This window comes from Rhinatrema bivittatum, chromosome 2 (genome assembly GCF_901001135.1).
Source record: "Rhinatrema bivittatum chromosome 2, aRhiBiv1.1, whole genome shotgun sequence".
In the NCBI taxonomy this organism is placed as follows: Eukaryota; Metazoa; Chordata; class Amphibia; order Gymnophiona; family Rhinatrematidae; genus Rhinatrema; species Rhinatrema bivittatum.
In genome coordinates this window covers 815,131,726-815,143,929 of record NC_042616.1, presented here as the reverse complement: position 1 = coordinate 815,143,929, position 12,204 = coordinate 815,131,726, and the positions used below count along the sequence as shown (strand labels likewise).

The window sequence follows — 12,204 nt, the reverse complement described above, 5'->3', positions numbered from 1 at the left end:
CAGAGGATCCTTAGCTGTGGGGAGTGAGGGGAGTGAGGGGTAAAGCCTGGGATAAGCACGAGGATCCTTAGCTGTGGGGGAGTGAGGGGTAAAGCCTGGGATAAGCACAGAGGATCCTTAGCTGTGGAGGGAGTGAGGTAAAGCCTGGATAAGCACAGAGGATCCTTAGCTGTGGGGGAGTGGAGGGGGTAAAGCCTGGGATAAGCACAGAGGATCCTTAGCTGTGGGGAGTGAGGGTTAGCCTGGGATAAGCACAGAGGATCCTTAGCTGTGGGGAGTGAGGGGTAAAGCCTGGGATAAGCACAGAGGGTCCTTAGCTGTGGGGGAGTGAGGGGTAAATGGGATAAGCACAGAGAATCCTTAGCTGTGGGGCAATGTAGGGGTAAAGCCTGGGATAAGCACAGAGGATCCTTAGCTGGGGGATGAGGGGTAACGCCTGGGATAAGCACAGAGGATCCTTAGCTGTGGGGAGTGAGGGGTAAAGCCTGGGATAAGCACAGAGGATCCTTAAGCTGGGGGGAGTGAGGGGTAAAGCCTGGGATAAGCAGAGGATCCTTAGCTGTGAGGGAGTGAGGGGTAAAGCCGGGATAAGCACAGAGGATCCTTAGCTGTGGGGGAGTGAGAGGTAAAGCCTGGGATAAGCACAGAGGATCCTAGCTGTGGGGGAGTGAGGGGTAAGTTGATGCAGAGGATCCTTAGTGAGGGGAGAGGGGCAAAGCCTGGGATAAGCACAGAGAATCCTTAGCTGTGAGGGGAGTGAGGGGTAAAGCCTGGGATAAGCACAGAGGATCCTTAGCTGTGGGGGAGTGAGGGGTGAAGCCTGGGAGAAGCACAGAGGATCCTTAGCTGTGAGGGAGTGAGGGGTAAAGCCTGGGATAAGCACAGAGGATCCTTAGCTGTGGGGGAGTGAGGGGTGAAGCTGGGAGAAGCAAGAGGATCCTTAGCTGGGGGGGAGTGAGGGGTAAAGCCTGGGATAAGCACAGAGGATCCTTAGCTGTGGGGAGAGTGAGAGGTAAAGCCTGGGATAAGCACAGAGGATCCTTAGCTGTGGGGAGTGAGGGTGTGAAAGCCTGGGATAAGCACAGAGGATCCTTAGCTGTGGGAGGGAGTGAGGGTAAAGCCTGGGATAAGCACAGAGGATCCTTAGCTGTGGGGGAGTGAGGGGGTAAAGCTGGGATAAGCACAGAGGATCCTTAGCTGTGGGGGAGTGAGGGTGAAGCCGGGATAAGCACAGAGGATCCTTAGCTGTGGGGGAGTGAGGGGTAAAGCCTGGGATAAGCACAGAGGATCCTTAGCTGGGGGGGGGGAGTGAGGGGGTAAGCCTGGGATAAGCACAGAGGATCCTTAGCTGTGGGGAGTGAGGGGTAAAGCCTGGGATAAGCACAGATGATCCTTAGCTGTGGGGAGTGAGGGGTAAAGCCTGGGATAAGCACAGAGGATCCTTAGCTGTGGGGGAGTGAGGGGTGAAGCCTGGGATAAGCACAGAGGATCCTTAGCTGTGAGGGAGGGGTAAAGCCTGGGATAAGCACAGAGGATCCTTAGCTGTGAGGGAGTGAGGGGTAAGCCTGGGATAAGCACAGAGGATCCTTAGCTGTGGGGGAGTGAGGGGTAAAGCCTGGGATAAGCACAGAGGATCCTTAGCTGTGGGGGAGTGAGGGGTAAAGCCTGGGATAAGCACAGAGGATCCTTAGCTGGGGGAGTGGGGAGTGAGGGGTAAAGCCTGGGATAAGCACAGAGGATCCTTAGCTGTGGGGGAGTGAGGAGTAAAGCCTGGGATAAGCACAGAGGATCCTTAGCTGTGGGGGAGTGAGGGGTAAAGCCTGGGATAAGCATAGAGGATCCTTAAGAAGACAAAGGCATTGCACTAGTAGTTAAATTGCGCAGTCCTTATTTGCCATGAACTGTTTCTGAGAGCAGGGTTTCATTACCTTCCTGGTCTCTACTTCCACAGGTTCCGGGGTTGGGGTTTTGCTGTGCTGGATTTCCTCTTGGGTGTGGGAGAAAGCTCGTGGGAGGATGTGAGGACGGGACACTGCAAAGTTCATGAGGGGATAGATGCCATTTCTGTGTGAAGACAGTCAGAGAGTCGGTGAGAGGGGGAGGGGGGGGGGAAGACAGAAGCAGAGAGATCTGATTGTTCGCTTGGAGAGCTCGTGCTTAATTGGCCTTTGGCCAAGGAGCATTGCTGCATTGGTGATGCCGGCCCGCAGGATCCGGGTACTGTGGTCCTGCTGGAACCTGATCCCGTCACTGAGCAGCAGGAACACGCAGGGTGAATGGAAGGAATCATTAAAGAAAAACAGAGAGACCCACACACCCAGAGACCTACAGCAGCCACAGGGCCATTTCACCAGCAAAGGGAGTAGAAACACTAAGGAGAAGCTATGACTTACCTGTTAATTCTCTTTTCTTTACTACTCCTCCACCCAGTCAGTAACATTTGGGTATAGTCCCATCGTCCAGCAGCTGCAGGCAGAGTTCTTTTTAATGATGTCCAACGTTCATATATCATGCATGTAACCAGTATAGTCAGCGTGCTATTGCCAAAGCTAAAATCTAATCTACGATTACAAAAATCGAAAAATAATTATAAACCAAATATCTTATTGAATCTCCTAAACTGCATATTTAAATTCTAAAGTTTCAAAAATGAAGAAAAACATTATTTTAAGAAGAAAGTGATCTCACTCTATAACTATTTGCTTAAAACCTATGTCCCAAAGTATCTAGATTACAATTAACTGCTTAAAATGAGAACATGAAATCTCGGTACCATACAATTAAACACTTCCAGAGCAGGTTTCCTGACTGCTGTAAGTGAAGAAAAGGAAAGGAAATTAATATGTAAGTTACAATGTCTCCTTCCTTCCTTCTGCTCCACTAGTCAGGAACATATGGGAAGTACCAAAGCCTATTTAGTCAGGGTGGTGCCGCTCCCGCTTTCAAGGCAGTTGCTCCAAAAATTGCATCCTGTCTTGCGAGAATACCCGACTTATAATGTTTGGCAAACAGACTTAAAGTTGTCCATATGGCCACATTACAAATGTCACTTGGACTTACTACTCCCATTTCTGCCCATGAAGCAGACTGCGCTCTTGTCGAATGAGCCTTAATGAACTCAAGAGCTTGACATCACTGCAACAGATAGGCTGAGCATATGGTCTCCTTCATCCACTGTGCAACAGTAGCTTTAGAGGCCACTTCGCCCTTGTGTGGGCCCTCAAACAACACAAGCATTGCTCTGACTTATGAAACATACTAGTGAACCTCATTTTCAAGACAGCGTTTAACATCTAAGCATTTTAGATCCTTATCATCTCTTCTACAGTTCTTGTTAAAACTGGTAGGACAATCCTCTGATTAGATGAAAACGGAGTAACCATCTTCCGTAAGAAGAAGGAACAGAACTGAGAACCACTGACTCCCTATTAAACTGTAGAAAGGATTTTCGATAAGATAAGGATTGCAACTCTGAAACTCATCTTGCCAAAATGATTGCTACCAAAAGCACCGACTTTAACGTTAAGTCCTTCAATGTCACCTGATCTAAAGGCTCGAACGGTATGACAGCTAATACTCGTAAAACCATATTTCAAACCGCATTTTGGAATTATTGGTCTAATTGGGGGACTCCACTCAAAAAAACGTGAAATATATTATTTGAGGCTATAGATAGTCCCTTAACTCTTCTGAAGCTTGAAATTGCTGCTGCTGCACCTGAACCTTTAATGAATTTAAATCCAAGCCTTTTTCTAATCCCTTTTTTGCAAAAATTTCCAATTTGTGATTGCCAAGGTGAAATTGAATTTTGTCTACAATTGATCTCAAATGTACACCAAACTCTTATATATTGCCACAGAAAAGAATAGCCCTCTTTGAGTGTTCAAGAGACAGGGCGAGAACAAGAAGGGAACTGCATTGTCCATTACAATCTGCCCCTGATGCAGAAGGTCCTTGACTCCTGGTAACTTAATAGATGGTTGACCAACAGCTCTTTAAATCCAAACACCAATCTACTTGGCCAGTTGAGTGCTACCAGAACTATTTGTATTCAATCTTTCTCTATCTTTTTTTATGGATGACCTATTAGAGACCATGAGAGAAACCAAACATCAGTTTTCCTTGGGCCAACACTGAGTAAGGCATCTATTGCTTTGCTTCCAAACTCTTTGCATTGATGTAAAACCTATTCTTGTTTTTGCGGAACTCCATTAAGTCTATCTGATGCTCCCCCATTGCTGCATTATCTATTGATAAACCCAAAGGCTGAGTTCCCACTCTCCGGGATCTATTGTATTTCTGCGTAGGAAATCTGCTTGAATATTGTCTCAATCTGCTATATGTAATACAGATAACTGTATCGGATTCCTCTCTTCCCAAGAGAACAGCAGTTCTGTTTTTTCAGCTGTGCTCTGACTTTGAATATTGCCTTATTTGTTCACACATGCTACTGTCATAGCATTGTCTGTCAGTACTTTCACTGCTCTGCCTTTTACTATTGATGGAAAATGGAGTAACGCTAACTTTATTGTCCTCGTCTCTAACCAATGTATGGACCTTGTACTCTCTCTTGTTTTGTCCAAAACTGATCTTGGCAATGGGTACCCCAACCTTTTAGATTGCCAAATGTTATTATCAGTATCCAATCTGGATAGTCCAGAGACACTCTCCTCTGCAGATTCAGAGTGCTTGAACACCATCTTAGACTTTCTCTTACTGAATATGACTCATAACCCTGAGTTTGGGGTTTCCATCTCACCAACTGTGCTAACTGCAATGTCAGCCCTTGCCCAAGGAACCGAATCTAGAGTGAAATCCATAAAGCCTAGAAGTTGAAGATAATCCCAGGCATTTGGGCCCTGCCATCTTGAAAATGTCTCTACTTCTGACTGAAATTTGAGAATTCCTTTTGGGGTCAAGGACATCCAACCTGCCCGGGTACTGAACTGTGCCCCAAGTGTTCTATTACTTGGGAAGGCTGTAAATTGCTTTTCACAGAATTGATGATCCAGCCTAGACTCTGCAGTACCGTAACTATCTGACTTGTTACCTTTACGCTCTCTGCATATGATTTGCTTCTGATTAATTGCCTGTATAAATAGGTATGTACCATGATTCCCTCTCGTCTTAAAAAGGCTGCCACAACTACCATCATCTTTGTAAAAGCCTTGGATAGTGGTTGCTAATCCAAAAGGCAAAGCTCTGAACTGATAATGCGTCCCTATTATACAAAAATGGAAATATTTTTGGCTTCTTTCCCTTATCAGGATATGAAAATAGGCTTCCTTCAGATCTAGAGAAGTTAAGTCCTCGCCTTTTCTCACAGACGATACTATTGAATGAAGAGTTTCCATATGGAAATGGGGTACATGCAGACTTTGTTTAGCCCTTTTAAATCTAGGATTGGTCTGAAAGTCCCATCCTTCTTTGTGATAACAAAATAAATGAAAGTAAGTACCCTGCCATTCCTCCCTGGCAGGAACTGGACAAAATGCCTCCAGCATTATCAATATGTTTAAAGTAATTTGAATTGCAACCACCTTTTTTGGGGATCATAATGGGGAAATCACAAAACAACTCTTTACAGGTCTGGCTAATTCCGGTGCATAGCCATTCTTTATGATATCTAATACCTAAAGGTCTGAAGTTATTTGGATTCACTCTTTGAAAAAATTCTGATGCCTGTCCCCTATCGGCATAATCAAAAAGTGGACTCGCAGGGACTTATTGTGAAGACTTTGTGAGGTTTGAAGGCCTAGACGTGTCAGATCATGTTCTTCTGGCACCACAAAAGGACTGCATCCTGTCTTTTCCTCTTGTAGTTTGTGAAATGAACTGCTTCTCTGGTCGATACTTTCTAGCCTCCCTATACTGATTTTATCCTCTAAATGAGTGAAAACCAAGCCTGAAACTATCTCTGAGCAGCCTTTGTGGCTTTGATGAGCTTCTCAAGATCATTACAAAATAGATGCCTACCTTTTGAAAGGCAACTTACAGAAATGTTGCTTAGACCACAAATCGTCTGCCTACTAGTGGAATCATGGTAATCTTCTTGCCCCTTCTGATAGCACTAATGATCTTGCTGTCACTTTTATCAGGTCATATTTTGAATTTCAAAAATACGGACTTTGTCAAAATGAGGATGTTCTTGGAGGAAGAACTAGAAGACTGGGAGAAAATGGATGAGGTAGAACAACAGTGGGCCAAAGTTAACAAAAGTAAGAGGTTCTCAGGAGGTTGTTGAAATAATAAAGGCAAAAAGAACAGTGTTCAAGTATTAAAGATCCCAAAAAAAGGAACACAGAGAAGAATACCTGGTGACACTGAGGGAGATGAAGAAAGAAATCAGGAAAGCAAAAGGTCAAGTGAAGGAAAGAATTGCCAAAGAGGTAAAGCAAGGTGATAAAACATTTTTGAGATATATCAGAGAAAGAAGGAAGGCCTGAAGTGGATAGTGAAATTGAAACGTGACAAGGAGCAATGTTTGGAGAGAGATGAATAAATGGCAGAAATATTAAACAAATACTTCAGTTCGATATTCACAAAAGAAAACTCTGGAGAAGGACTGTTGCAGATTGAAGAAGACCGAAGATGGAGTTGGGATAGACGAAACTCTGTTTAGAGAAGAGAATGTATGGGAAGAGCTAGGAGAACTGAAAGTGGACGAGGCCATGGGGACGGATCAGATACACCCCAGGATACTGAGAGAGCTAAGAGATGTGCTGGCGGGTCCGCTGAAAGACCCGTTCAATAGATCCCTGGAAACGGGAGTGGTATCGTGTGACTGGAGAAGAGCGGTGGTGGTCCCGCTTCACAAGAGTGGGAACAGAGAGGAGACTGGAAACTACAGGCCGGTTAGCCTCACTTCGGTGGTGGGAAAAGTAATGGAGATGCAGCTGAAGGAAAGAACAGTGAACTATCTACAATCCAATCAGTTGCTGGACCCGAGGCAGCATGGATTCACCAGAGGAAAGTCCTGTCAGACAAATCTAATTGATTTTTTTTGATTGGGTAGACCAAAGAATTGGATTGAGGAAGATTGCTAGATACAATTTACTTGGATTTCAGCACAGCTTTTGATATGGTCCTACATAGGAGGCTCATGAATAAAATGAGAAGCTTGGGACTCGGCTGTGTTTAAAAAAGGATTGGATAAGTTCTTGGAGGAGAAGTCCACTACCTGCTATTAATTAAGTTGACTTAGAAAATAGCCACTGCTATTACTAGCAATGGTTACATGGAATAGACTTAGTTTTTGGATAATTGCCAGGTTCTTATGGCCTGGATTGGCCACTGTTGGAAACAGGATGCTGGGCTTGATGGACCCTTGGTCTGATCCAGTATGGAATGTTCTTATGTTCTAACTGAACAAATTACTCCAGGTGAAGCCTCACCAAGGACCTTTACAAGGGTTTATCACCTCCTTTTTCTTACTCGATATTCCTCTCTCTATGCAGACCAGCATTCTTCTGGCTTTAGCTATCGCCTTGTCTCATTGCTTCGCTATCTTCAGATTGCTAAACATGATCACCCCAAAGTCCCTCTCTTGCTTCGTGCACAACAGCCCCATACCCCCATCACATAAAACTCTTTTGGATTAACACATCCCAGATGCAGGACTCTGCACTTCTTGGCATTGAATTTATTTATTTATTTCCAAGTTCAATCTTCCCTGTTCTCTGTAAGACATTATTCTATATACTGTCAATTTTATTGTTATAATGTAAACCGAATTGATTAGTAACTTTGTTACTAGAACTTCGGTATATAAAACTGTTAAATAAATAAATTGAATCCCAGCTGCCATATCTTCTCCGCTGAAGAGAGACACCATAGTGGAGATGGTTATAGCCTGATACGTGGCCGCTTAGCACTGCAGTTGACAGCAGTGGTTATGTTATAAGGCGATCCCCCTGATACAGTATCACGAAACATGGACCCATGTCAGGGAGTCTATACTTCGTTTGGACTAAGTTAAGTTTCATATGCAAAATTTAAAAAAAAGCTTAAAAAATGTGTTCATTTTTGCTGATGATTAAATATAAGGCAAATGAAGATAAAATTGTACCGGAAGTTCTATTATGATGGCCATTTAGTGCATATAATTTTCTATTTTTGGGATGGTTATTGTTTAGTGCTATATTTCTTTTGACATATGTACTAGTCATGTCATTAAAATGAACTCTGTCTCCAACTGCTGGTCGAGGGGACTAAACCCGTATGTTTCTGACTGGTAAATCACAGACACTCCCAGCTCCCAATCACCACCTGCAGGGACATTCGGGAACAACCACCCAATACTGAGACAACCCCTGTAGGAAGAGCTGGATCTACCTCCAGGTCTGAGACACCCCCTGCAGGGACATCCTGGACCTCCCTCCCAATTCTGAGACACCCCTGCAAGGACAACTCAATGTCTGCCTCCCGAAAAGCTCTGGGACACCCATCAAAGACAGCATGGACTTTCCTCCCAACTCTGAGATACCCCCTGCAGAGAGAGCCTGGGATTTCACTCCCAACTCTGAGATACCCCCTGCAGAGAGAGCCTGGGATTTCCCTCCCATTCTTAGACATCTCCTGAAAGGACAGCTTGATCTCCCCCAGGTCTGAGACACCCCTTGGAGAGACAGCCTGGACTTCCCTCCCAACTCTGAAATACTCCTGCAGGGACAGCTTGTCAAGCTCAGTCTCATTCCCATGTCTGAAACATGCCCTGCCGAGACAGCCGGGATCTCCCTCCCTGCTCTGAGCCCTCCTCCTACCTCCTTACGCAGAGAGATAGCTGGGCTCTCCCTCCCAGCGCTGAGACCCCCTTCCCTGCAGAGGCAGCCAGGATTTCTTTCACACCTCTGACACAATTTTGTTCTGGTTCTCTCTATTTTCCCCTCACCTGACATCATCCAGGAATTTGTCCAGCTCCAGACAGGAAACTTGGGAGGATCTGGAAGCCAAAGGTGAGAAAGGAGTCAATGTGACAGAGGCAGAAGCAGCTGTTAACCTCATACCCACCCCTTCTGAGCTGGGCCATCAGCATCCCTTGTGCTCATCCTGATGGGAGAAGCGACTAGCGTGGACAGGGAAAAGGAGGGCACAGGGTGAGGCTGGAGTGAAAAGCTGCTCTGCTCCCTAATCCAGCTCCTCTTCTCCCAGACAGCCTGCCGTGATTGTGAGTGTTGGGGGAGGGGGGGGGGGGCTGGCACCTGGAAATTTCCAGAGTTTTCCCTGAAATCCAGGAGTCTCCGGATCAAGCCCTGAGTTCCCGGATATGCACGGAGTCTGGCATGCAAGATGTGGATGGAATGGGTTGGGCCCTTAGCTGTAAACCAGGGGTTTGCCCCGTAAGCATTGTTATTACCCAATGGAAAATTACCTCAGAGATTTGTTGCCTGCTGTCACTGTAGGTAATTTTCAATACCCCATGTAGTTTTGTATAATCAAAACTACGCGTGTTGTTCAGTTCCCCGCCCCCGAGAACATCTCTGCAGTCTTCAGGTAAAACCATGCACATTATTCAATTCTCCCCTCTCCCGCCCCCCAGGACCGCCTCTGCAGTCTGCGGGGTGAAAAAACGCGTTTTGTAGAAGAATTGCCTGAATGTCGGGCGTCACTTCAAGCCCTGATTTCCGCTGCTAAAACGCAAAGGACTTGGAAATATTATTCTCCCCTTGTCACAGCCGCTTTTTTATACTTCTCGGCCACAAAGCCGCTCACCTCCACTGCATGGCTGGCTGGTATTTCCTTCTTATCTCTGCGACGATAATGTTCTGATCAATCACTTTGGTTTTCTCCTCCACCCAGTTCTCAGGTATTAAATCTACAGACACACAGAGAGGGGGTGAGTTAAAGAGGGTCACTCAGCCGAGGCCTGACATGAGCTGAGGGGTCAGCTCCTCACCCGTTTTTCTGAGGAATGCCCGGGGGCCTCTTGGATCACTTACACTAGGTGTGGATGTGTGGGCACACTTGTTATCCTTTTGGTCACCCACAAAGCCAGAATCTGAAAAAAACTGTGTCCCTAGCGTGAGCTTTCTTTATCTGCACCTTATTCTCATCATCATCTCTCCCTCTGCTCTTGAAGGAGCAAAGAAAGGGGTGTTGTTTTCATTAATAGCAGTTAATGGAGAAGTCCATTAAAGGAAAATCGGTTCTTACCTGCTAATTTTCGTTCCTGTAGTACCACGGATCAGTCCAGACTCCTGGGTTTATTCCTCCCTGCCAGCAGATGGAGACAGAGAAAAGCCTCGCTGACACTGCTTGATAAGCCCTGGTGCCACCTGCAGTAGCTCAGTATTAATCTGTATCCAAGCCAAAATCATTATGTGCAAAAAACTTGATAAAAACGGTAAAACATTTGAACAAACAAAGAAAAGAAGCATGCTGAAAGGATTATAGCTGAGCGGAAGACTCTTTCCCTCCAACCTAGGTGGGTTCTAGACTGATCTGTGGAACTACAGGAACGAAAATTAGCAGGTAAGTACTAATTTTCCTTTCCCTGTACGTACCCGGATCAGTCCAGACTCCTGGGATGTAACAAAGCTTCCTAGAGAGCGTGGGACCTGAAGAGTCCCGCTCACAAGGCACTTTCACCAAAGGACCGGGAGCTAGTTTGATCTCCCAAATCCAATCGGTAATGCCTCGCGAATGTATGCAGCGACTTCCAAGTCGCCGCTCTGCAATTTCCTGCGGAGACACCAGCTGAGTCTCCACCCACAAAGCCGCCTGAGCTCGAGTCGAGTGAGCCCGAAAACCTCCGGAACCTGAAGGCCCTTAATGATGTACGCTGACCTCCTTAAGCCACCTTGCAATGGTTGCTTTGGAGGCATGGGTAACTTTCTTTGATCCGCTCCATAAAACAAAAAGACGATCAGACCTTCTGAAATCATTAGTAACCTTGAGATACTGAAGAAAGGCCCTGCGGACATCCAATAACCTAAGCTCTCAAGCATACAGCACAGACGCATCCAATTCTGGGAAAACTGTAAGCTCGGCTACCTGATTAACATGAAAATCAGAGACCACCTCTGGTAAGGAACCCAGCTTGGCTTTAGAAGACACATCCGCAACCAATGACGAAGCCAAAACAAGCGCCTGGTTGCTACCGCGGAACCCATAATCCAAGATAACAAACACACCAAATCATAAAGTGCATCTGCTACACATGCGACCAACGCCTCCACGTGATCCACTTCAGACGCGTCAGCCCCTGGTTGCGTTTGTCCTTCCTGAAAACATGTCCTTTGCATAAAGCTGAAGCAAATGGTGGCCCGCAGCCCCAAAGCCGCCCCCTCAAAAATCCATTTAAGATGAAGCTCCAACTTTCTATCCTGAACATCCTTAAGGGCTGCGGTGCCCGCCACCGGAATAGTGGTCTTTTTTGTGACCACGGAAACTGCTGCGTCCACCTGCTAAAGTGCAAACAGCTCCAGAATTTGCTCTGGTAAGGGATATAGTTTCAACATTGCTCTACTGACCCGTAACCCGGAGTCCGGGGAATTCCACTCACGCTCCACCAACTGTCGTACAGACCTATGATAGGGAAAAGCAGAAGGAGGAGCCCTAAGACTATCGAGGACAGGATCCGCCCCTATCTCTGGAACCTCCTGAGGAGCTTTCAACCCCAGCTCCTCGAGAACCTGAGGGAGCGGAGGCTCCAATTCCTCCCTCTGGAACAGGCGGAGAATCTTGGGGTCATCTCCCTCTGGAATCGAAGGGGCCCCCATGCCATCTCCGAGATTGACGTCTGGTGACCCAGATCCTCAACCAGCGCTGCCGCCACTGAACCTCCTGGAGGGTCCGAACTCCCTCCTCCTCCAGCCCTCCCGGGCAGGACGAACGCGGAACCCCCGAGGGTCTGGATTCTCTCAACTGATTGGGCCCCACTCCCGAAGACGGAAGGCCTGGACCCCAAGCTGTTTGAGGGAAACTGAGGGGCACCCATACCCCCCTGCTGACCCCGAGCCGTTTGAGGGAACTGAGGGGCACCCATACTCTCCTGCTGAGCCAGATAAGCCTGGTGAAGCAGGAGGATAAAATCTGGTGAAAAAGTTCACGCAGATGCAGACAAGGTAGGGACCTGGTCTTCTCTAGGCCCCAGCGGCAAAGTCTCCTGCCTATTTGCCCCCACTGAAACCCCCTGCCCTTGTAAGGGACTCAGGTGGACTGGGGAGAGCCGCGGAGGGCGATCACTCTCCCCCTTCTAAGATG

The 12,204-nt window shown here is 46.8% G+C and overlaps 1 protein-coding gene across 2 annotated transcripts in view; it reads right to left on the bottom strand.

The window, feature by feature from the left end:
• Positions 1-1,804: 1,804 nt before the first annotated feature.
• NRBP2 (nuclear receptor binding protein 2) overlaps positions 1,805-12,204 on the bottom strand; it is a 132,058-nt gene continuing 121,658 nt past the window's right edge. Inside the window, exons 11-13 of one of the 2 annotated variants that reach the window (XM_029592258.1) lie at positions 9,712-9,814; positions 8,891-8,941; positions 1,805-2,064 (exon numbers count right to left, since the gene is read on the bottom strand). In XM_029592258.1, coding sequence (XP_029448118.1) covers positions 1,872-2,064; positions 8,891-8,941; positions 9,712-9,814 — 347 coding nt within the window. In that variant the 3' untranslated portion in view covers positions 1,805-1,871. The remainder of the gene's footprint in view (positions 2,065-8,890; positions 8,942-9,711; positions 9,815-12,204) is intronic. The other variant, XM_029592257.1, reaches the window with a different exon arrangement.